The sequence below is a fragment of the Anser anser genome (genome assembly GCF_964211835.1).
Source record: "Anser anser genome assembly, chromosome: 15".
Taxonomy (NCBI): Eukaryota; Metazoa; Chordata; class Aves; order Anseriformes; family Anatidae; genus Anser; species Anser anser.
Genome location: NC_139736.1, coordinates 4,317,940 through 4,342,834, shown reverse-complemented (window position 1 = coordinate 4,342,834; position 24,895 = coordinate 4,317,940). Strand labels below are relative to the sequence as shown.

The 24,895-nt window shown below is 43.2% G+C and overlaps 1 protein-coding gene across 10 annotated transcripts in view; it reads left to right on the top strand.

Moving 5' to 3' along the window:
* The window catches only part of SDK1 (sidekick cell adhesion molecule 1), a 395,409-nt gene that overhangs the window by 357,644 nt on the left and 12,870 nt on the right, over positions 1-24,895 (top strand). For all 10 annotated transcript variants that reach the window (XM_083799697.1, XM_083799700.1, XM_083799699.1 and 7 more), the window contains 9 exons: positions 4,768-4,883; positions 6,312-6,498; positions 7,447-7,584; positions 10,607-10,768; positions 11,574-11,699; positions 19,549-19,713; positions 22,269-22,406; positions 24,387-24,507; positions 24,739-24,868. In XM_083799697.1, coding sequence (XP_083655823.1) covers positions 4,768-4,883; positions 6,312-6,498; positions 7,447-7,584; positions 10,607-10,768; positions 11,574-11,699; positions 19,549-19,713; positions 22,269-22,406; positions 24,387-24,507; positions 24,739-24,868 — 1,283 coding nt within the window. The remainder of the gene's footprint in view (positions 1-4,767; positions 4,884-6,311; positions 6,499-7,446; positions 7,585-10,606; positions 10,769-11,573; positions 11,700-19,548; positions 19,714-22,268; positions 22,407-24,386; positions 24,508-24,738; positions 24,869-24,895) is intronic.

The following is a 24,895-nucleotide window of genomic DNA, read 5'->3' as shown; positions in this document are numbered from 1 at the left end:
TTGAAGCACAATTAACTAATTGTTATTGAACTAATCAGCATAGCTCACACAGCATTCCTAATGGCACAGAGGTACTGCCGCACAGAGGAAGCGTTCCTCGCTCCCACCTTTCTTTCACAGGCACTGTAAGAAAATGGCCAATAAGCACAGAATGTTTTTCTCTCATGCTGTTTTTCCTTCGTGGAAGGAATGACTGCAAACATTTGCAAATACACCCCTTTGTTCTTTCTCGGGAGGATACCATCCTTGTGTTTCTTCTCTAAGCCCAGACTGCAAGAAAGCCTCTTACATTTCCCTTTGCCCATTCTGCTGATCAGCCTCAGCTGTTTTATCTTGTGACCTTCTGTTTGTTTTGTTGTGTTTGGCTTTTTATAATCCACTTAACAGTTGCTTATCTCTGCCATAACTTGAGGGCAGCGGCTGCAGAGGGAGCGGGAAGGATCTGTTCTCCATCCCACTGCAGGAACAGGACTTCAGTGCAGCGAGGCTGGCTTTGGCCAGACGTTAAGGAAAACAAGTAACCCAAGAGTATGTTTTAAGAGTTATTAAAATAGACAGAGTCAGTGTGGGGATGGCAGAGGAATTTGGAAAGGGGTCAGTGGCCAAGATTACACAAACATCTGACCAGCAGAGCTGAGCCCAGTGTGATGCAGGAGGCTGGATTGTCTGAGCCCTCTCAGGACCCTTTCCAGATCCGTTTTCCAGAACCGCGTGTGCCAGGAACCAATGTGTAAACCTGGGAGGTGCTGCGTGTGCGTGCTGTAATTGTGAGCTTATGCTACATTAACTACTGCTGTGTCTTCTCTCTTGTTGTAGGGAGAAGGTAGATAAGATTACAGTTGATATGCTAGAACACGCTCCAACCACCCCTCCATTAGAATGTGTAGACATACAGATTAGAGGCTTTTAGGGCCTGGAGCTGTCTCTTTATTCTGTGTTTATGCAACACATTGTGCAATGAGATTCTGGCCTCTAGGTGCTAGCACCAAAATGCAAATATATTGATTACTAGGGAATAAAAGCAGGCATGTTCACAAAAGCATGCTTTGATGAACTGGGGTGGGGGGGAAATGCTTGCTAGATAGAAAAGGATCAGAGATCTTTATAGAACAGAAATTTGCTTGGGATTCTTTGGAACTGTGGGATCAAGCTGATGCACAGAAAATCTTTGGTCTCTTTTGCTGCCTTTTTTTTTTTTTTTGTCTGCACGTTTATTTAAATGGCATGAGTATCGGGGCATCTTGTCCCAGACTTGTCTGTGAATTGCCTGACATAATGCTGGCATTATTTAAGTGATTAGAAAGACAGTACAGGAGAAGTCTTTCGCTACCCAGAAATTTGAGCAGATGCAACAGCAGCAAGGAATGCTTTATAAAAACAGTTATTAAGTTTACCCGATGAATCACAAGGATTTGTAGCCTACCTGTGGCAACTGTCACTAAGAAAAGGAACAGTACTTTCATATTGATGAAAAGCTCATAGTGCCACACAGCCCAGAAAGCAAATATCCCAGGCAAGCAGGGAGAAAAACTAAGGTGAACCTTCTGCGGTGCATGGAGATCTAGTGCAGAGCCACTGGGGATTTTAAGCACCTTCTTTTTAAAGGTTATAAGCATTTCCAAGCTCAAATTGTCTGCAGCATGAGCAGAGGCTGTTCAGTTCAAATGCAAAATGAGGACATTGGTAAGTTTAAATCTGGATTTAGATGTGTAACTTTTTTAATGCATCCGTTTTCACTCTCATTGCTCTAACTCCAGATAGACTTGTTGTCTTTTCACAACCCTGCCAACATCAACCCAGTCCGTAGCTGTTGTTATTTTTACTAATTACTATACAGTACTCCTTACTTTTTGACTGAGAGTTTCAAGGAGATTATCTTAAAGGTGAATTGAAATCCGGTAAGAAAACAAATGTTTGCAAATATCTGCATGAGATTCCAAAGCAGGATACGTGCAGAGAATTAGATTTCAGGAACGCATACATATTTTTCAAGGAAAGTGAAATGCTTTCCACCTGCCACGACCTGAATTTGGACCCTCGGGGGTCTATGTCACTCCTGCTGTAGTTGATAATGTCACTAACACATAAAGCAGTGTGAGGTATGAGGCTTTAACCTCGCTTTTTATGTATTAGTGATTTCAACAGCCATGAAGAAAATCAGAGCTCAGTAATCTTGAACTGCATTCCTAGAAGGTAAAAGGCTTTTGAATTCACTTTTAAGATGCATTCACTTTTATTGGCACAGGCTGTCCATACGTTCAGTGAGTGGTTTGGGGTTTCAAGCAGGTAGAATCTTTAGGGATGTGTTTCTTCCTTTTTAAAGTATTTCATTTCACTGTTAGCGTAATGTGCTGTGTGCACAGAGCCACAGCAAGAGTAAGCAGCACTTTTCTGCTGTCCCTTGCTGTCAACAAGAAATCTGTACTTAGAAGAGGAGGGACACATCAGCCTTTGAAAGTTGAACACAGGGACAGACACACAGGGCACAAAACCAACACAATTTGCATGTTGTTGAGGCTCTGGGGTGGTGAAATGTCTTTTTTCCACTGTCTTTTATTTTTTATTTTTCCCCTCCCATCAAATTTTCCACCACCGTGCCAGCAGAAGTGCAGTTCCAGCAGCGAGGGTGTCAGTGGAGAGTGATCACTGGCAGTTTTTAACCATTGTGTTTCTTAGACATGCTCTATAAAAAGGGTTTGAGGAAAAATGGTGTTTTTGTGGCAGCAGGCTGCACACGCCGGCTCTTCTAATGGTCGCAGCTCGGAAGCAGCAATTGTTCCAGGCTGGTGTGTAGGATCCAAAGAAAAATGCTATTGCAGACACTGCTTCAGACCTGGGTATTGAGAGCACTTTGAAGCTGTCAGCTCAGGACAGACAGTAGTGTCACTACCCAGAAAGAAAATACATTGCTAAAGTGATCCATTTTCTTGTGATTGTACATATTCCTGTTTCCTGAGCATGTCATCATCTGCAGATCTCTGAGATGTATTTTCAGGTTTGTATTATGTGGTCGCTTTGGCTTCGCACTCTGTTATGTGCTGTGAAAGTCTCAAAATCCTGAGATTTTTGGTCCTTAGCAGCACTACATTGCAGTGAATGCAGCCAGCAAGCCAGCTAGCTGCTCCCTTCGATACCCCAGAGAAACGGAGGAAGGCAGGGCAGCAATTAGATGAGAGCACCCCTGTGAACAAGCCAAACCTATGTTTTACTGACAGTCATTGTCACCTCGTGTGTTTGGTACATCCAGCCAAAAAAAGAAACAAAAAAAATATAACAAACAAATAGTTTTAGCTGAGCACTGGGATAATGGCTATTTTCAATTTTGCCTTACACATTTTAATTGTACAGCAATAGTTTTGCAATAGAGTTGCCGGTGGCAAACATGCAAAAGACATGAACTTTATTTATGTTTTGGATTATTAATGTGGCTGTTAAAATTCCTCCAGTTAGTTTTGATTGAATTGTTTTTTTGTGCGATTCTGTCGTTTAATGGAGCGGTAAATAAGAATTTCTGATAATGAGCCCAAGCATCTGTCACAACAACCTGGCGCTGGTTATTAACATTTCCATTAACGGCAGGGTGGGCAGTGATAATATGGAAACCACACAGTTAGAACAAAATAAATAGTTGGTGTCAGGCTGAGTGGGTGTTAATTACTATTTTATTTTATAACGCTGGGGGGAGGGAGTATCGGTAGAAAAGTGTGACTTATGAAGGTCATTCCCTCTAAAGAAGGAAGTCTCCAGAGGAACAGATAACCGGGGCTATCTTACTTGAGTAGTGAATGTTTTATCACTTCTATTTATGGCCCGTAAACAGGCAGAGAGAAAAGAGGCAGCTTTCTCAGGTAGGCTGGGTGAAGGCTGCAGCACCATGAGCACAGAGGAGGGGGAAGCGTGCCCTTTGCCCTGCTCTTCCCTTCCCACTTCTGGAGTTTGAACATGACACGCTTCGGCATCTCTCCTGTAAACAAAACGTGCTGTTTTGTTAAGATCTGCTGGAGGCAGAGGCAGCAGGTCTGGAAAGCAGACCTTGCTAGCCACTGGGGAGGAAAATCCACCTGCACTGAGTTGGATCCCAACAAAAGGGAAAGCTGGTGTGACCCAGGTGCACTTGAAGGAAGCCAAAGATTAGTTTTCTTGCACAGCACAATGCAAAGAAGTGCCACCGGGAGCCCAGGGGGTCCGGTACGTGTAGGTGTAATGAAATCAGGGCTAACAAGTAGCAAGCTAAAAACCATTCTGTCATACATAAAATATTAGTTAAATCAATTAGTATCTGTTTTGGGAGGTGGTTTTCAACAGCATTTTGGCCTTCATTCTCAGGCTGCTACAAAGGCCTGTAAGAAAGGCCGGGCTGCCGGTGCAAGGGGTCTGCCTTGCTCCCACAGTTCCTTTCAAGACTGTTGTTGAGGAGCCCAGCGTCGCTGCCAATGGCAAGCCTGAAACGTTACCACAGAATAAAGAAAAGATTGGCTTTTATTTCCCAAAGCTGCTGACAGGATTGAGTTTGTTCGCTGTCTAACCTGGTCTGTGTGAGACAGAGCATCGCGCTCTCTGGAGGCTCGGCAGCTTCTCAGTCCACGCGCGCTGCCGCTTTATACCCGAGACTTCCCCGCGATGCTGACGCCTCCAGGGCCAGCTCTGTTAGCTGGCTGGTGGCATAAACAGAGTTTGTCCTGAGTCCTTCTGCAAATGGAACACCGCAGCCTGGATATGAACTAGTTCTGCTTGTCACTATTAATTCTTCTGTCCTCCTCTCTCTAGCTCCAGCGATGGCCCCACAGAACATCCACGTAAACTCCCTTTCTGCGAGCCAGCTGGAGCTCACCTGGGACCCTCCTCCTGCCGACAGCCAAAATGGGAATATACAAGGCTACAAGGCAATACTTCTGCTTCTGCTGGTTTCATTTGTCTTGCTTGGCTTTGCTCTTACTTGTAAGATAGCTGTACAACTACAGCTGCCCTCACTGCACAAGGCAAATTAAAACAGAATTCAGACTGCAGTGTGGAAATGGCACTGTGTCCTGAAATCTAAAGAAAGAGAATGAGGCAGGGGAAAGGGGGGAGAAAAGGAAAAGAGTGTTGCTATTTGCAGAGAAAGGAGAGCATGGGGAAACAGGGCATGCAGACAGGGAGGCAGCTACACTTACTCAGGCAACGTATCTGCTCCAAAAAGCAACAGACACAGCAGAGCTTGGGGCAAAAAAGTATTGAAGAAAACTAACTGAGCTTTCTATCTATCAATTGTTCCAAAGCTATTAGGAAAAGCAGTACTTCCTCCAAGCTAGAAGCTTGAGCCAGGTCAGATTTCACAAGAATTATTTCATTTCCTTAACTTTAACAAAATTAAATCATAGTATTAATTGCATTTGGTTCATAGGAGACAAGGACGTTGCACAGGCATGTTGTTTAGCTTCTCCAGCAAGAGAATGGACCCTCAGAGAGTGGAAATGGGCAAGTCTACAAACACTGGAGCTTGGCTTGGGTTCAGTGTCTGGCTCTGCCTCTCTCCATGAATTTAGATCCATAAGCGAAGAAAAGCCAAGCCAATGTGAATAATCTGGCATCCCTTCTTGGCAGTAACAAGCAACCTTATATATCAATTCATGTTCTTTTCCTTTTCTATGTATATAGATGGCTCTAACAGCTTGGATTGTAGAGCCGAGGTAGAGTCTTGCCTTGGCTCATTCTTTCAACTTTTTGGCTTGCTTTGGCTTGTTGTAATGCTCTCCGTGCCAGGCCTGTCCAATAAGTAGGGCTGGCACTACTTTTCTCTTGGAATCATCTTCTCCAAAGCCTAATTTTATGGCATCGGGATAAAAATTATGTAAGGCGAGAATGGGGAAAAGTACCTCAAGGAACTTTAGGGAAAGTCTTTATTACCCTCTTCAGGAAGGCATTTGCTTGGCTGTCCTATGAATACAAATGGCGAAACTTGTGTGCGTAGGGAGGCAAATTATGGGAGCATTGTATCAGGGTGCCAGTGCTGACAGGCAGCTAGCATTTTAGGGAGAATTCAAAATCTGACCTGTCATTGCTGAGCTCTGGCACCTCCTATCTATTGTCATTAGGCCACATTCTTCAACTTGTGCTCTATTTTTGAATGATGTATTCAGCTACGTGGTCACAGGGGTCAGGGTAATTTCCAAAGGAAAGGAGAAGATTGAGCCCGTGGTAAAAAGTGTTAGCATCCCATTTAATGGAGGAGTCCAGAGCAAGGCTGCTCCATCTTCCTGATCTTTTACAGCTGTAATGTTGGGATGTTTTAGAGGTGTAGGAGATGCTAAAACATCTCACTCTTCCAACAGATTTATTACTGGGAGAGCGACGTCCAAAATGACACAGAGAAAGTGAAGGTTCTTTTCCTTCCGGAGACGACCGTCCGGCTCAAAAACCTGACCAGCCACACGCGGTACATGGTCTGCATTTCTGCCTTCAATGCAGCCGGGGACGGCCCGAGGAGCAGCCCCTCGCAGGGCAGGACACACCAGGCTGGTATGGGATCGCTTTCTTGCCTCAAAGCATGGACTTGGTGGTCATCAGCACGTAACTGGGCAGCAGCTGGGGTGGTTGTCCAGGAGGGTACTGGTGTTTAGAGTTATCTTTAGATGGGTCATTACATTATAGTGGTTGTGGAGGGGGAAAAAGAGGGATCAGAAAAGGCAATCGTGGGAAAGGGAACAGTGCAGCGGAAGCTAGGACAGGCAGAATGACTGGTCCCTCTGCAAGCTGATCCAGAATGAAACTGTCTGTGGATCTCTTTGTGGCCTCTGCTATCACATCTGAAAATCTAAACTTGTCTACAGAGCCTGGAAATTCCCCAAGCAGTCTTGTGAGAGAAGTGCTGTGATTTTTGCAATTCATCTTTTTTTTTTTTTTTTTTAAGCCACACAGGCTGAGCTGTGCTGGATGTGACCGCAGTGGGAACGCTCCAGCAGTTCAGCAGGCAGCACCGCTGTGGCTGGCCATGAGGAGGAAGCATGCACTTGAGCTGTGTGCTCATTTAGTGCCCTTCTGTCTCTCAGCCCTGCAATTCTGCTGCTCTTCTGAGGGAGTTAACTTGAGAAATCCCAGCATCTGCAACACATTTCCACCAGAAATGACAGGGAGATATCAAACATGTAAATGCTGCAAGTTTTCAGAAATCAGCAGCTAGATAGAGAGCAAAGACAAACTTAGTGTCCCTGTGAGAGTCTTTTCCTTCTTTGTCATGTCTCTTTGCTTGCTTTTGAGATCCAGTTTTGCAGTGGAGTGGGTGGTTTTCTTAGGACAGGCTGTGTTTATGGTTGATTATGGGAAATTTTGATCCAATTGGTAAATCCCACTCTTAGTTTGTTTCCTTTAGATTTAGGCTGGGGGAAAAAAAAAAAAGGGTTCTATAATATATATGTATATCAGATTCACTATGCCTGCTGCAATTCAATATATTTGTAATCCTTTCAGCACCCAGTGCTCCCAGCTTCTTGGCATTCTCTGAAATCACTTCCACAACACTCAATGTGTCTTGGGGCGAGCCGACAGCAGCGAATGGAGTCCTGCAGGGTTATCGAGTAGTCTATGAGCCTTTGGCTCCCGTCCAGGGTAAGAAAGACCTAAAATCATACATATTCATAGGAAAATGACAGAAATGCACTGAAGCATCTTTTATCTCTCCCCAATTTCCTACTTGCTCTCTGCCATTTTCCAAGAGAGGCCAGGTGGCAGAGGGTAAGTAAAACAATTCTGCTTTTGCCAAAACTATTCAGCAAACTGTAATATTGTGGAATATAGCTTTTGTCTGTCCTCTTTCATTTTCTTGCACAAACTATATTCTGCATGATTTGAAAAGTCATTTTACTGCCATTGTTACCCAATGTGGGAGAAGAGGAAACTCAGCCTGAGAGTGCCTGATTGTCTCCCCGTGTTGCACTATAAAATTGCTGAGTGGGCTCCATCCCAGAATAGTCGTCAGGCTCATTTGTGTTTCTTATCACATCATGTGTCACTTCTGTTATCGCAAAGATTGCCTGGGCATCAAATGTGTTAGTCATCACTGGTACCACTGCTACTTTTGACAGGGGAGATTAACTGTGATAGAGATTTAGTCGTGTCTGTTTACACAGAGTTTTCAGGCAGCATTTTTAACCCAGCACTAGATTTAAGCTACACCACATCAGTGTGGTGGCCACAAATGTTTCCTTCATTTGCCAGAACAGCAACAGAAAATAATTTGGCAATTTATCTGAAAACAAATGTAAATTAATTTCAAAGGTGAATTAGAAAAGATTGCAGTTTGGGGATGGTCTTATTAATATTTTTGTATTCCTGGTAGATTGCCAGTAGTTCAATAGGATGTCCAACTTTGGCAGTGTGACAGCAGGGAGAGTAATTTCAGCCATTGCCAATCCATTTTAAACTCTTTTCCAAAGAAATGAGGATATCAACCACTAGTATTTGCTGCTTCTGTAAGGAATAAAGATCTATATTGTCTGAATATCCATGTCTCGTGCACTGAGAAAATTATACTCAGGAATGAAAACATGAGAATAAAAGCACTTTCAGCCTTTATGGCTGGCAGATCCAAGCACAAAAAGCTAATGCGGAAAGCATTTCTAATTTTGACCAAGAAATGTGCACAGGGTATGCAGGAGGTTCAGGCTCTGTGGACATTTTCTGCCTCATATTCAGTCTTACACAATGTTTAAGAATACATTTTTTTCCCTGAAAGTATGAAAGTGTCAGGTCATATTTTCTCTATATGCATTTGATTTAACCTCTTCAGAATTTTTGTTTTCTTTTCTTCTCCTCCCCACCTCTGCCTGTGCTCTTTCTGATTCCAGATTGTCTCCTCTTCCCCTGTAGAAGATTTCTGGGGTGAGCAGGGAGGTTGTAGAGGACTTTTCCTTCCTTTCTAAATTTTTGCCTACATTTATTCTCCAGTTTCTACCCATTTGCTCTTGTGCCAACATTTTTCTTTCATCAAACATTTATTCTCCTGCTGTGGTAAGCAATCCCTCCCTCAAAGCCATCATTTTGCTTAGAAAGATAGAAAAGCCGTGCTCATTTACTTAGGGGGCAAGGCAAAGCCAAACTCTCTGGAGCACATCTGCTGAATGTGCTGAATGTCACCAGGCAGCAGGGCTTGTGGGGCCACCACCTGCCAGCCCCCCTCATCCCGCAGGGTCCTCCCAGCCCCAGGTCTCGAGTTCCTCCATGCCTACACTGCAGTAAAACACCCGGAGCAGAACCTTTTCCTGTATCTTTTGACTTTTCTCCCATCTGTGGTTCTTGGCTGAGCCTCCTCACCATTGTGACACCTCCTGCTTTCTTGCTCATGAGCCACCAAGAAAAACCTGCACGTTTTGCAAAACTTTTGAACGGTGATCTGTCCTGTAGTGCAGTCTTCTCCCTGTTTGACCTTTTATTGTTTAAGCTTTACAGTGTTATGTTTTACACCATAATAGACAACAAAATTGCCCTGGAGCCTTTTTTAACAGTTCCTTCTTTTTTTTCAGAACGTTACTTTGAAATGACAAATGCTTCATGATTTGTCTCTGAGAAATGATATAGTACACCTAGGGAAGGCAGGAGCACTTTTACTGCTTCCTTGTTAACCGAGGAAAGATTCTCAGAATTATAAATTGTCTGGGAGAAAACTTTGAACAGAAATCACTTGGACATTATTCTTTATTTAACTGATAAAAACTGAAAGAGGCATCTTGATTTGCATAAAATAAGCATTCAGATTGAAACACTTCTTCATTCTGTATTTTTTCTGGAGAGAAAACTAGCAGACAGCTTTCTCAAGTGGGAAAAACATTCTTCCACTTTGTATCTTCTTGGTTTGAAATGTTACATACATCTAAAGGACCAAAAAATGCCAAAAGGACTCTGTTAATTCAAACATTTTTTGTTTTGTAAACTACTTCATGTATCAAATTATTTCTATTTACTTAGTTTTAGAAATTATCAGTAAAAACTATATTTTAATTCATTCATGCAAGAAAAATTCTTAAAGAGTGAGAAAGAGTGAAACACAAGTCATGACTTTAGCCTTGTTCAAATTAATAGTGCTTTGAATGCATCCCCTTTTGCAGTGGTATTTATACCCAGAAGTTACCTATGAGATATTTGTCCCTCATTCTGCATTCACTTGGTAATGGTGGAAGCCAGGACAGAACAAAGAACAAAGGAAAGAACCTGGCCCTTACGTCCTCCTCCAAGGCAGCATTGTAGGTTACTTGGCAAAGAAAGATCAGAGAAATGCTTGCATAGGAAGCAATCTGCAAAGCTGCAGTCCTCTTCGCTTACCTCTTCCTTTCTTCCCAGAGTAATTAGTGAAGTTGCGTGTAGTCTCTTGGTAATTTCCCAGTTGTGTTGTAAGGTTTTTTTTCTTGTCAGTACCCACTTATCAAGCTTAAACTCTAATTATACTTATCAGTGCTGAAAATTGGCTATTATCACTACTTAAACTCCTTCTAATTGTAAGAAATACTTTCTTAGCAAACAGTTAGATAATTTTACTTAACATCTAGATGTGAAAAGCTATTTTTTTTTCCTTTTTTGTTTTTTTTTTTTTTCCACTGCAACCTTCTCTTATTTTTCATCTTTGTGGCTACTTCAGGGGTCAGTAAGGTGGTGACTGTGGACATAAAAGGGAACTGGCAACGCTGGCTGAAGGTCCGAGATCTCACCAAGGGCATGACCTATTTATTCAGAGTGCAAGCCCGAACCATTGCCTATGGACCTGAACTGCAAGCCAATGTCACAGCTGGGCCAGCAGAAGGTAAGTGGAACCATAAAAGCATGTCATGAGCTAGATAAGTTATGCAAACGCAGTGCAGCAGCAGGAAATAAAGCACTTGGGGCTTAACATGGATTTCTAAGCCAAGGAGAAGTTGAGTCACAGGAGCTCAGGGCGTGATTCAGTGGGTTTCACAACTACCCATGAAAAACACATTTCTTTTTTTTTTTTCTGAAATCTAAAAGACTGATGTGAATAAACAAAACAGTGTGAATAAATCATAGCACAAACTAGCCACCCAGGGAATTCAAAGCTACAGCCAGACAGCGTGGTTCATAATTCTGGTTGTAGTGCTACGCTTTGGAGTCAGAACTAGAATAATTCTGCCTAAACCAGCAGAGGTTCCTGGATGTAAAATCAGGAAGAATTTACAATTGTTTCCTCCTGACACTTTGGCTTGTGTGCAGGGAGATGTCTGCAAATATCCTGATATGCCAAGAGGAGGCTGAAGTTCAGCATTCTCTGCTTGATACAGTGTGTGTACCAAAACAGTTGGTTCTCCTATTTGATCAGTGATAACAGATAGTCTAACAAGGTAAAGTCCCTCCAATTATATCATTTTTTTTCTTAACAGACACACCTGTAAAACCTAGCCATTGGTGTTTGTAATTGGTGGGACTAGAACCAGTACAAAAATTAGCCCAGTAGCCTATTGAGCTGTTTTATATTGCACGTGCGTTGACCAATACTTCTGGATTATTTTTTTCCTTTGTCACTAGAAGAAATGAAGAATACCACACTATGTCTCTGATACCACCCACACTTGCCATGTCATTTCATCCTTCAGGGTCTCCTGGCTCCCCTCAGGAAATTCTGGTGACAAAATCTGCTTCTGGGCTGACGCTACAATGGACTGAGGGAGATTCAGGAGAAAAACCCACAACCGGGTACATTATAGAGGCACGGCCCTCAGGTAAGCCATGGGAAATATGGACAGCTTGGTGTTTTGAGTTCCCTTCCTTTGGTCCACGCTGAAACCCATCCTCCAGTGGAGAGATTGTTTGTTGTCCTAGTAAGCTGCTGGGATTTTGTGAGAGAAAGCCGTCACCGCCCAGTATTAAGCCTTTGCTAATTTATTACATGGTTTACCAGATTTTCTCCTGTTTAGGAATAGTCACAGAAAATTACCCTAAGAGCTCTAGTTTCCACTGTGCCACATCACTGGTAAATCATCCAACTGATGAACCAATAGAGTTAATAATTAAAACTCACTTAAATGCTTACAGCATCTCTCATGCACAAGGATCTTTAAATACTTGCAAACTGTGTTTTGAGGACCACAGATAGAAATCTATCCTTCAGCAGCAGAACTCAGCAGCTAATCACCATTAATAGCAGGGCCAGAACTGTAGCAGCATGCACACATGGCTTCCTCTGTTTGTTCTGCAGGGAGGGCATTAGTGGGTGAGAGGAGTCCCCTCATCACCATGGGTTTTTTTGGTGCTTTCCCAGAGCTCCCGTGCTTCTGGCATTTACATTTTACTGAAGCTGCATTCTGTTTTTTCCCAAATATTTTCCCAGTTGGAAAAGATCATATTAAATTTAGGCGTGCTCTCCAGCTTGTTTGCAGCCTCTCCTAGTTTGGTACCCCTTGCATATTTATTAAGCGCACACTTTCTGGTAGCCAAGTCATTAACAAAAACAGTGAATGCTGCCAGACCCCTGTTTAATCTCACTTGATAAATTCCCTCCACTCTGACAGGGAATGCTGATAACCGTTCTCCAAGTACAGTTTTCAGCCGCTGATGCATCTACCAGATACTTGTTTCGTGTAGGCCGTGTTTGAATGTCATGATGTCAAAAGCTTTGCTGAAGTCAGGATAGATGATGTCTGTTCTTTCTCCTCTATTGACAAGGTCTGCTACCCTGTCACAGGAGGAAATTAGACATGATTTATACTTGACATATCCATGTTGGCTGCTTGTTCTTTCCTTTTTTTTACTTCCAGGTGCCTACACATTGCTTGATTATATATTGATTAAGTGAATGCTTATCTGTTTGACTATATAAAGGATCCTAACTGTTTCTTGGATGTGTCTTAAATGTAAGGTTGTATTTAAACCCAACAATATTAATTGCATTTAACCAGACCAGTAACAAAATCATTCTGGTCATCACTGAAACTACAAATTTGCAAAATCATAGTTGCCTTTGATAGAACTTGCTCTGCAGTGACCCTAACATTTCTTCCTAATTTCTGTCATTTAACGTTATTTCTTTCAAAACAAATTGAAGGAACATGTGTGCATTTTCAAAGCACTGGAGTTTCCCAGAGTGTTCAAGAGATTTTTTGAATTAGAGGCATGACACTCAATGTTTCCATTTGCCTTACATCAGCTTATTGGCTCAGTCTTTATTTCTTTGTATGCAGAAAATACCCTCTCTTATTTAAACTGCACTGTTTACAGGTAAAAGTTAACAGGTGAAGTTAAACCAGAATCCTTCACTGAGGCTTGCTTACCAGCTTACATTTCCCCAAACAGGGTTTTTAGAGTAAATTTATTTTAGAGTGAAACCTGTACCGCATGTACAGATGGTTTGCAAGCTGGAAATTCAACTTGTGAGTTGCAGCACTGCAAACTGATCGGATGTTTTTGGGGTTGTCTCACCTTTGGATGTGCACCAACACTTTACAGTTCATGGTTAACGATGTAGGATTTGTGGTCCACTCTTTTTGAGTAGAAAGAAAATAGTCCTTCCAAAGCAGGTCTGAGCTGCATTAACCCTGGGTCATTCCAGCTGGCCCTACTCCACTGATCTTGGAAACACACAGAAGAGGTCTTATTCTCCTGCTCTTGCAACCTGACTGTTGAGGCATTTAATTCCTCCTCAGATTATTTTAATCCTATTCATGCTGCTGTACCAAATGAACTAGCCATTTGTATGCTGGATTCTCACCCTTAGTTCTGGTTGCAGCTGTAGAAAGCGTGAAATGTGATCCAAGAGAGGAGACGAACTAATTGGAGCGCTTGCTTATTTCACGCAAGTGTCGGCTTCCTTTCAGTACTGCTTTTCTTCCTCATCTCTGCATGGAGGAGTTTGAAATCTGAATTATGAGCTTAACAAAGACAGAGAACTAATTCCTCCTGTCAGGTCTGGCCATTCAGAGACGTTTCTGTTTTAATATAATTCTAAGAATTTGCTTCTACATGTTGATTTATATGGGTAGTAGAGCATGGTTTGGAGCAACCTTTATTTTTAAGTACTTGTTGTCCAAGAGAAGAGCAGTTGACTTGTGCCCTTCACATAAAATCAAGGAAGGAGAAGATATTCATCCTTCTGAGATCAAAAAAGGGACATTGAACAGACAGATGAAAAGCTTTAGCTTGTTGCCAATATTCAAATGCAATACCACTACCTTAGTATTTCACATCTCAAGTGTCATCTATTATAGGCCTCATTACCCCAAACGTTAAATGCTGTATCATCTCATTTTCCCTGCTGTAGCTCCCTGCCAAGGCTCTTCCATCAGAGTAAGAGGGTGGCTTTCTGTCATAAATGGCAAACCCCTACCCCCTTTTGTCACTTCCCTTTGAATTTTTCAGTGCCCTGCTGTGTTTCACAGGGCTCTAGCCATCCTGCTGGGTTTAGCAGTGATGGCAGCAGGCAGCTGAGATTGTTCATTTGATCTCCCCGTTTCTCCCTCGGATTTATGGAAGGTGACCAGACTGACTACCTCTTGTGCATTTTGAATATACTCAGACACCAGCATGGAGCAGGCAAACCAATATTTTTTCCAGAGTGATCTGTGCTAGAGGAAGACAGTACAGAAACAGAACTGTTTTTCTTTTCCTTCAACTCCTCTGTCCCTGGAGAAATGGATTCCAGTTTAGCTTCTTGTGCATTACAAGAAATGCAATTAAGCAGCCTCTGTCGCTGCCATAGTAAGCGCTCCCCAGACATCGACTAGGCTGGCTAAGAAGTGGGTATTAGATCATGTCCTTTGTTTCGATGTGCAGAGCAAAAGACAGAAATGGCACATCAATAAGGTTCCCAGCACTGCTGGTGGGAGTGGAGAAGGTGGGTCTGCCCCTCTTTTCGCCTCTGTGTGTCATCTCCAAGGCTCCTCTCTCTGTACTGTGGCTTAATGGCAGGCGTGCGGCCTGTAAAGCATTGAGCAGGCCCACTCAGGCTTTCCTTCCCGATTATCCCCTACCTGCAAAGCAGGTGTTTCTGCACAGTGTCCCAGGGACCCCCTCTGCCAGGAGGACACGTGCATGTGTAGGCCTTCACGCACGTATTGGCCTGCTACAGTCGTCTCGAGCTGTGGGGCAGCTGAGCAGATGCTCAGTCAGTCTGTTTTACAGCTTGTGGCATCTCGGGAAAGCCTCCGACCCAGGATGAGACTGCAGAAGTTTCCTCTTGTGCTTCCTCTCTCCCCACCATGTGTTTTGGGTTTTGTTTGTTTGCTTTTCCCAAGTAGGGAATGACTTCGGGCCAGTGGGAGCTAATTGCAGCTTAATATGTTTCCAATAATAATAATTCTAGCGCTCTGGCTGGCATGAATAGGCTGGTTAGGCCTCAGATCAGCTACAAATCATGTGCTCAGGATGTAGACAAGTCAGAATAGTGTTTTCTTTTGTTCCCTCAGCTGATCAGTTCCATGAGGGCGGCAGACGTTTTGGGGAAGAACTTGTCTATTTGGAGTGAGGATTGTCCTTCCCATAAATGCTGGTTTTCGCTTCTCACACCCCAAGGGCAGATCTCACTTCAGTTTTCTTTCTGGTGTCTTGAGTAATGTTTTCATGTTTTCTTCCTTTTCTATTTATTTTTAAACAAATGAGGGAGTGCAGTGTCAAACATGGACTCAAACCAGCAAAAGTCAGTAAATTCAAAGTGAAGGGTGCAGCTGCATTGCCGGCATCTGCCATGGGGCCTTTGGTTCGCTTCTGCTTGCAAACAACATGCTGAGGCTGACAGTTTGTCAGCCTTCACTTCCCATTCTTGTCCTTTCATTAGTTTGCATGATAATCCAGCCCTTTGCCTCTGACAAATGCATCCCCATTTTAATTTTGCCCTCTGTAGGAGGAATGCTACTCGCATTCAGCTGGTCCTTAACTCTCAGCTGCTTCTCCCCTCATAAACCACCTAATGCGTAATTAGGAGAAAGTTTTACAACACAGCCCTCCTCTTTCTCCAAGGGGGAAGGCTGGCATTTAAGACCCAAATAACTGACAGCTTTCCATCTGCCCGGCTGCAGCCATTTGTTAGTGGCTGGAGTTAGCAGAGCCAGGAGCCCTCGTTACTTCCTGACAGTTTTATTTGGACCCTGATTAATTGCTTGTGAAAACAGGCAGGCCTGTAGGTGCCGTGCCTGGGCTACACCTCGCCAGGGTGGTGAGTTGCCTGCACAGGAGGATGTCCAGGGCAAGCTGGGCTCATGGTGGTTTTGACTTCTCTTGTAATTTAGGTTTTCTCCCCATGCATTGTTAAGAGGCTGAGAGCCCACTGAAAGGCCATGTGAAATACAGAAGGGGACAGATGTTACTGCTTGCAAAGGCTTCTGCTCCAACACAAGTGCAGTGCCAGCTGTGCTGCGTGGCACAGGACATGAACCAGGAGCTGACTGGGGCTGGCTGAGCCTTGTACCTCCTTGCAGGGGTCCAGCATCGCAAACTTGGCTTATCTTGGTGGTTTCCTTGAGTTAATACTCAGTTGATATCCCAACCATGGCATGCACATCCTTCCTCCCTAAACTGAGTGGAAAATGATGTGTACGGTATACTAATGATTTTCTACTGAACTTAAAGGCCAATCTTTGCTATCACAGGTGACCTTCTAATGAATTCTATCTCAGCTGAACTTCTAACATTTAGAGCAAACCTATTTTTAAGGTATGGGGGAAGAGATGTGGTGAATGAATTCACAAGTCTTTGTTCAATATTTAATTACAGAGCTCAGTACTGAAATAAAATGCTTTTTTGGTTTGGATATATCTGACTGCAATCTCTGTCTACAAAGAGAAGCCTGAATATTCCAGATGGAGATGAGATAAACTGAAGCTCTGTAATTAAAAACCTTATTGGCCAAAGCTGGGGAAGCTGCAGACTACCCTGTGCATGGCATTTGCTTGATGTCAGCAATGGGGGAGACATAAGGATGTCCCTTTCTTCCCAGGCTGCCACCCTGAAGCATGTCTAATCACTGCAACTGCAACAGCATCTCTCTGGGTTCCCAAAGATCACACACTGGGTCCCATCTTGGCCAAGCCCTCTCTTCTAGCCCCAGAAAAAATACCTCAGGTGGGCCAGAAAATATCTGGCCACTAGCTGGAGCACCTCTGAGTCCCCATGAGGCAGGAATCCCCCTGACGAAACATCCACCAGCAGCCGTCCTTGTCTCACACCATCACCACCATAGCCAAGGGGGCAGAGAGGTAGAAATGTCACACTAACTTCTCAAGGGTAGTTTTACCAAGTTATTGCAAGCTTTACCAAGTGGTTAAATTTACACTTCCTTGGTCTGTTGGATATTCTGCACTGTGCACCCTGATAGGTTTGAGAAAATGAGCAAGAAAGTGTGTGTGTACAGTTGTGTTTGTTGCAATGAGCGTTGAACATTCATTTCTACTGTTGCCTCTTCTTCCCCCATTTAAGCGTCTTTCAATGCAAACAAATTGCTTTTCAGACAATTCACAATGGGCTCAAATTCTCTTATTGCTGTTTACAAATGTGTTTATGAAAGCTCAGGCAATTCTAGCAATTATGGCAATATTTTATAGTCTGAGATGCTTCTTCTTAGTATTGGTGGTTGCAACAATCCAACTTGGAAAATGCATCCCTCACTCCACCCTTTTCGGAGAAACTAAATCCCCAGCCCCCTTTTTACTACATTGTACGTTTATGCGGTAGAAATAATCTAGCCATCTATTGCCCTGTAAAAGGGAAGTCAATATTTTATCTCTTGTTTTATAGCCATTGTAATATCCAACTAATACATAACAATGGTACATTATGATAACTTCATTATACTCTGATCATGCTGGTGAATAATGTATTGGTCTGAATTTTAAGCATGACAGAAAAATTACCTATTTTATTGTTCTTCGGTATTTCTCAGTGTAGCTGGAACAATAACATTTCAGCTTGCTTTTTGCATCCACTGAGACTGCCAAACCTCATGATCAGAAAAGATGTAGTTTGGGGGCTGTTAGTCAATGTGTGTGTTGCTAGACGTGCAGCACGTTACAAATTACAGAGCCAATATTTACTGATGCCAAAGTTAAAACATTCACATGGAAATGCACCTGCAGTGTTAATCAATCCATCTTTGCTTTTGTTCCCTGTTGCACAGAAGTAGGCGGAGGGCCAAATTTTGCTCTGTTACACCAGCACAGTTTCAGAATTGCTGCAGTGACTTCAATTAGTTTACATGCAGGTAAATGCAAAGCAAATGAGAACAGACTCTGGCCTTCACTGCCGCAGCAGCAGAAGTCGCTAAGGGTAGTGCTGCTGGCTCTGGCTTTATTGTTACCTTGATAACACCTCAAGCTACAGAAGTCATGTTGATGCTTGAGTCTCACAGTGCAGAGGGCTTTCTTTCAAAGCAGGTGGCTCCTGCGCTGCAGTAGTATCTGTGCAGAGGTTATCACTGTACTTCTATTGCTGTGGGACATACAGAGAAAAATAAGCATTGCTTGAACAGCTTTGATAACTAAAAGTAGAAGCCTGATCAGGTCAGATCCTTAAGAGCTGTGCTGGCTTAGGCTAGCCGAGAGTTTGGCACCTTGTGTACACAGCCATTTTGTCGGTGGAAGTGCTGGGCACCAGTTGTTACAGAAAAGCAGTCTGTTTAGATTAATGTTTGATTCCTGCACTCAAAATTATTGACTGGCATCTTTAATTATAGTTGGTTTTCTTCTTACTGGTAACTGCATCCATCTTGTTGAAAGTTCTTTCCATTGAAGTCAAGTGAATATAAGATTACGCATATGGATCAGAGACCGGAACGGTGCCTCGTCAGGATGCACATCAGGATAAATGTCAGTATGGCTGTTGAGAATTGAGATTACCCTACTGAAACACTCTCATCAGTTATGCAGAAGGCATTGTGTTTCCAGCAACTTTTAGAGCTTTATAATACAAACAAAAACTCGTTCCTGCTTAAAAATGCATGGCACAGAAGTGCAGTGCCTGCTGCCTCTCTCTGTGGGCTGTGCCATGCTGCAGTCCAGCCCATGCAAAAGGATGTCTCTATATTGATATTGTGAAGCAAGCAGCACGCCAGTGGCACCAGTCCACCAGGCACCAGTTCATGCAAGGCCACGGTGCTTCCTGCCAAGACCCAAATCTGACATTTGTTTGCAAACCTAACCTATGCACTGGGATAGTGAAGTCAGTTTTGCAATGTAAAAAGCAGGCAAAACCCGTGCAGTTAGGACTCATTAAAGTACCAGGTTGCTGTGGGCTTAGTTGCTCTGTCAACTAACAGGCATGCAGATGCAGCGACCATACCTGGTCAGGAGGGACCCAGATGGCTGGCAGCTGCTCTAGCCAGCTTAGGTCACCATGGGTGCTGCTGCAGATTTTAGCGGAGAACTCTTCCATCTGGGCTGTTGTAAGACCCCCGTCACGAGTAAATCCTTTTACAGATGGGGTCTTGCAGGGCAATCTGACATTTGTGTGTATCACTGAGCAGCCTTCGGGTAAGCATGTCCACTGCCTGTGGTTAAAGCACACAATTAATGACAATTATTTTCCACGAGCAGAAGGAGGTGCCAAGTCACACAGTTAATGCTGTTCCTTTCCTTGCTGCTTTTCCAGATGAAGGACTGTGGGACATGTTTGTGAAGGACATCCCTCGCAGCGCTACCTCCTACACAGTCAGCCTGGACAGACTCAAACAGGGTGTGACCTATGAATTTCGGGTGGTGGCTGTCAATGAAATTGGCTATGGAGAACCAAGCGCTCCCTCTGTGGCAGTATCAGGTAATCAAGCTTTTTGTTACCTTTTCCAATGGAATTTCTTACTGGGAGCGGAGGAGAAAAAAACAAAGTTTCTCTTGTTACAATAAATCATCAAGACCAGCTTGTTTTCACTTATTTTAAGACAAAAGCAGTGTTATTACAGTATACTTTACTCTCAAGGGAAAAAATAGTCATGTGCCATTTTTAAGCTTGACAACCTTCTCAGGAAGTTTGTGAGTGTTTACATATAAGATTTCTTGCCTAAGACTAATTTACAAAGTCTACGATGTGTTTGCTTTTTCTTCTTCCTCCTCTCCTCGTATGTTGTTTTGTTTACTCTCCTTTCTTCTCTGTTCCCAAGGTTCTGTGATAAGCAATTTCTGTGTTATTTTGTATTTAGCGCTCAAGAATGTAGAAGTATAGTTTCCCGAAATTATTCATGATATCCTCTGTGCTGGTAATTCCAGCATATTGTGATACCTCCAGTCTCCCTTCATCACAACAGCTTGTTGGTGGTGCTCACGGACTCTTCTCACCCACCTGCTCTGTTGTGGTTATTCCCGGTAAACAGGGCTATGGCCCGAGCATGCTTCCAGAGTCCCTTTGAACAAACCAGCATTGTGATTTTTTGAAGGAGCTTCCATACCTTGAAAAGCAAATTCCACTCAGCTTTGCCATGTTTGGACAGCTCGAGTTCAATGGCTTCTTGTGAAGTGGGAAGCTCGCCCTTGTAAAAGTTTTTCTCAGTTCTCCTGTTACCCTTGCAGAGAGGGTTGTACTCCAGATTGCTTTGAGCAACAGGTCTCATCCTTGCTGTGTCAGCAAAGACAGATGAGGAATAAAAGAACCTGATAAAACGTCTTTGTGATTCAAAGTTCTGGAGAGTCCCGAGAACCTGGCAATGATCCAGTCTCTGGAGTGGCTTTTATCTCTGCTTCTCGAGTGAAAAGCATAAACACCACTCAGCGATTACCCAGCAGGCTGGAGTAGCAAATGCTGCTATCGCCATCATGGCTGCATTTGTCCTTACACAATTAACCACTTAACCTGTGAGAGCTGTCTATGGATTTCAGTGTGAGTGCTACCCTTCCTTTTCTCCTTCAGGACAAGGGCATAGACACCCTACTTCAAACACCAAGAGTCAGTGTTTTTCCTATCTGTGGTTTCACAGAGGCTGTAACACAATGTAAAGGGTCAGTAATCATGTCAGTCTTTCCTTTCCCGGAAGACATTATTCCCTTGAAGCCAGGCATGCAGCTCCTTCTGATGCTTTTTATAAATAAACCGCTTGTTTGTAAGTTCTCCGCTTGAACAGAACTATTTAATTCACCTCCTTTTGATGCTTCAGTGTTCATCTCAAATTGCTGCATGAAAGTAAGAGGTTTCCATTGAGATTCACAGTCGTAAAAGTATACAGCATTTTAGGCTGACCACTTCAGCTAGCACAGGGAGGTATAAATTGCACTGAATCTGCTCAGCCCAGCATGGCTTGTGCAGTTTGCCTTTAGGTCTTTGTTGGCCTGGACTGGCCTCCTAGAAAAGAAAGATAGTGGCTACTTTTCACTGCTACAGAACACCCAGTGATCTGGAACAAATTTAAGCCCATATCGTAAGGCTTACAACAGACGTTTTTAGATCCAGGGTCCAGGACAGTGAGGGGAAAAAGAGTGCCTGGGTTCAGTGATAATGAGGATTTTGGTTGAAGCTGGTCTCCTGGCATCACCCACTCTTACTGGGTGTTCTCCTACCTTACAGACTACAGGGAAATAATATACAACTGCTGATTTGTGCTACAGTGGCAGCACTTTTTCTCAGAGCTGAGGGATGCTGACAAAGAGAATATCACTGAAAAAAAAATAATAGTACTTACTACTTCAAACCAGAGTGGCAAGATAACTCTAGAAAAAGGAAGTTAGTATCATTTTGTGCCTCCAATTGAGGTCAAATGGAATGAAATGACTTGAGATAACACAAAATTCAGGGAACTGAATTAATGTCAACGTGCCGCATGTTGGGCTTGGCTTAAGTCACTGACGATACCATATAGAACAGGAGTGAATGTTGGAATTTGGGGTTTAAACTACGGAGGTAATGACTCGAATGTACTTTGTTCCCTGGCACTAGCTGTATTTTTCAAAGAGCCATTGAGCAGCATTTTGGCAAGGCAAGCCTCTTAAAAGGTGGAGTAGCCATGGGTCGTGACAAGTATATTAGTGGCTCTTTTGACCCAGGGAGTATTAAGCATACCACAGTAGCTGAGAAATACAGGTGTGCTGGGCTGTGGGAAGAAACCTTCTTACCTTCACTTGGTGATAACTGCTTCTTAGCTAAGGGATTCTGCAGCGCTGCTCCAAGTGTGAGAGATGCTCGTGGAGATGTTGGAGCTGTCGTATGCTCCTGTTCTCTCTGCGATCTAGAAGTGTCAGAAAGCTTTCTGAGGGTCTTATTTTCAAGTGGGCTAGGTTATCTTCTTTGAACACCTCTGTCCTGAGCACTGTTATGGATGTCGCTCACTGTGGGGAAGAAGGGCAAATTCTGAAGGAGCATAAGGAGTTGTTTGTCTTTTGCTCTTTCAGCACAAACAGAAGCCCCTTTCTATGAGGAGTGGTGGTTTCTGCTGGTGATGGCACTCTCAAGTCTGATCCTGATCCTGTTGGTGGTGTTTGCATTGGTCCTGCATGGCCAGAGCAAGAAGTACAAGAACTGCAGCACAGGTAAGACATCATCTCTGCGCTGTACACGTACTCTCAAGAGCTGCAGGAATTAGAAATGTCCTCCCTTTGAATCTGTGATTTCAACAGCATGGACTCTCTTTATAGGTATTTTGTTTGGCAGAAGACTTGGATATTTTTACTATCTAATTTGGTAGAAATGGCTTTTGCCCATAGCTTTACTGGGCAAAGAGTGCTGGATCTTATCAGGTTTTGGAAGTTAACCAGCCATGGGCTTGGACAGGACAGCATCTGGAAGTCCCGGGGACTGTAGCAAAAGCCAAGAAGTCTGGGTCAAATGCTTGGCAGACCACAAAAAATGAATAAGCTGAGTCTTTATTTAGCTTAGTTGTCATTCCCTGATAGAGGGGGAGAAGAAGGGTTCTGCTTTTCCATATCCATACCTAGTGCAAATATCCTATGCCTGTATGCTTGAGGACTATATCTTAACTCTTTTACATTAAATAGGGTGCCCAGCATCTCACATTCATTCCCTAAGCCAAGCTACAGTTATTGGGCTGGGACCAAGGAGCTAGAAGTCTTTGTTATCTGGACCTGTTAGACTTTAAGGCACCATGAGCATCTAGCTTTGAATTTTCCTTTACTTACAATTTTTACCAGTCTCCTCCTTGAAAGGAAACAGGAACTACCTGCTCTGTAACTAGGAATGTTAAGAGTCCCCTTTCAAAGCACCTTGTTCTGGAGCACTGAATATTGTTTTTAACCTTTTCTTCTTCTTACATGGAAGAGTTGTTCATGTGTGTTAATTCTCAGATAGCCTTCTCCACCTTCAGCAAGAAATTGCTCTGCTGCTAGAAGGTGCCAAAAAGGCACATTAATGAGTAGGATCAGGTGGATGAGTCTTCGCACTGCCCATTCTAAAGGATTAATGTAATGAAGGAGTCTTGAAAGAATCTTCCAGGCAGTATTTAGCAATCCAGTCCCAAAGAGAAGATCTTTTCTTTCTTTATAATTCACTTCTAAAAAGCGTTAGAAAATCAGATTTTAGTCCCATGGGATATGAGATGAAAGAATACCACGGCATTTTACCAAGTTAATGCTATTACATATTTGTATGCATAGCTCATAGGAAATCGCTCATCTTCTTAGTTTTGCTCTGTGTTTGGGGGACAGACATGAAAAGACAGGTCTGACCTGTACTGTCAGATATCAGCGTTCACACTGAGTCTTAATGTAGCATTGAAATTGAAGTTGAGGATAAAGTACCTGTCTGCTGCAAAGTGGCAATGTGCAACCAGTCTTTCTCCCCAGGACACTAGCTGAGCTCATACCTTTGGGATTATAAAGAAGAGCATGGGAGAGAATAAGCTCTTGCTATATTTGATCACAAAAAAAAAAAAAGTATACTTTGCTGTATTTTCCCTCTTCTGCCAGTCCCCTGTCCTTTTCCCTGCCTTACCTTGTCTGGTGATGTCTCACGCCTATGTCTTATCCTCATTACAGCTCTGACATCTTTTTCCTGTTTGCTGCCCACTGACCCTTTCTCTTGCTTTGCTGCCTTCTTGTCACCCCATTTTTTTATTTTTTATTTTTTTCTGCATTTCCTGGTTTTACTTTGTCTTGCTTTCCTTCCATCAGCAAAAATGGGATTCATGTCACCTGGTTTAGGGCATCTTCAATGGCTACCTGAATTACTCACCTGTATTCCGTTCATAGTCAAAAGACAAGAAAAAGCACATGTGGAGCACAGTTCATCTGCATTATTTTAGATACCTCCAAATGAAACACATCCCCTCCATGACTCCTTTAATCCCCTCTTTTGGCTCCTTCTGCCTTTTTGCACTCCTGATATGCTCCTTTCTTCCACTTTGTACTCATTTGCCAGTAACAAAGGTAAAGAGATTTTCAAAAAAAATAATAATGTCATAAAACGTAAAGAAGGGGAAGTTAGTGACTCCTTACAGTTGTACTTGGGGGAAAAATACCCATGTTTCAGCTGAATTTTTCGTTGCCTGGCTCCAGGTAAAACCATCTCCAATGTGGAAGAGTCGGTCACCTTAGATAACGGAGGCTTCACTGCCCTGGAGCTCAACAGCAGACACCTAAACATCAAGAGCACCTTCTCAAAGAAAAATGGAACCAGGTAAGAAGCTTGGAACACCACGCTCCTGGAAGTGGCTTTTCATCTAGGTTCAGGCAGCTGTTAAATGGGCAAAATGAGACTGTTGTCTGGAGGATCTAGGGAGGACTTTACTGCCCAAGTCACTGCCCTAGGCTGTGACACTAGCTTCTAAGCATGATTTAATTGTCTCTTTAACTGTATCGTTTCAGAGAAAAAACAATATCCCATACACTGACCTGCTATGTTTCCTAGGTCTCCTCCTCGCCCAAGCCCGGGAGGGCTGCACTACTCTGATGAGGATATCTGCAACAAGTACAATGGAGCCGTGCTGACCGAGGGCTTGGGCCTGAATGAGAAGCCCTTAGAAGTATCAGAGTCAGAGGTAAGTGTTTGCCTTTGCCTTGCCAAG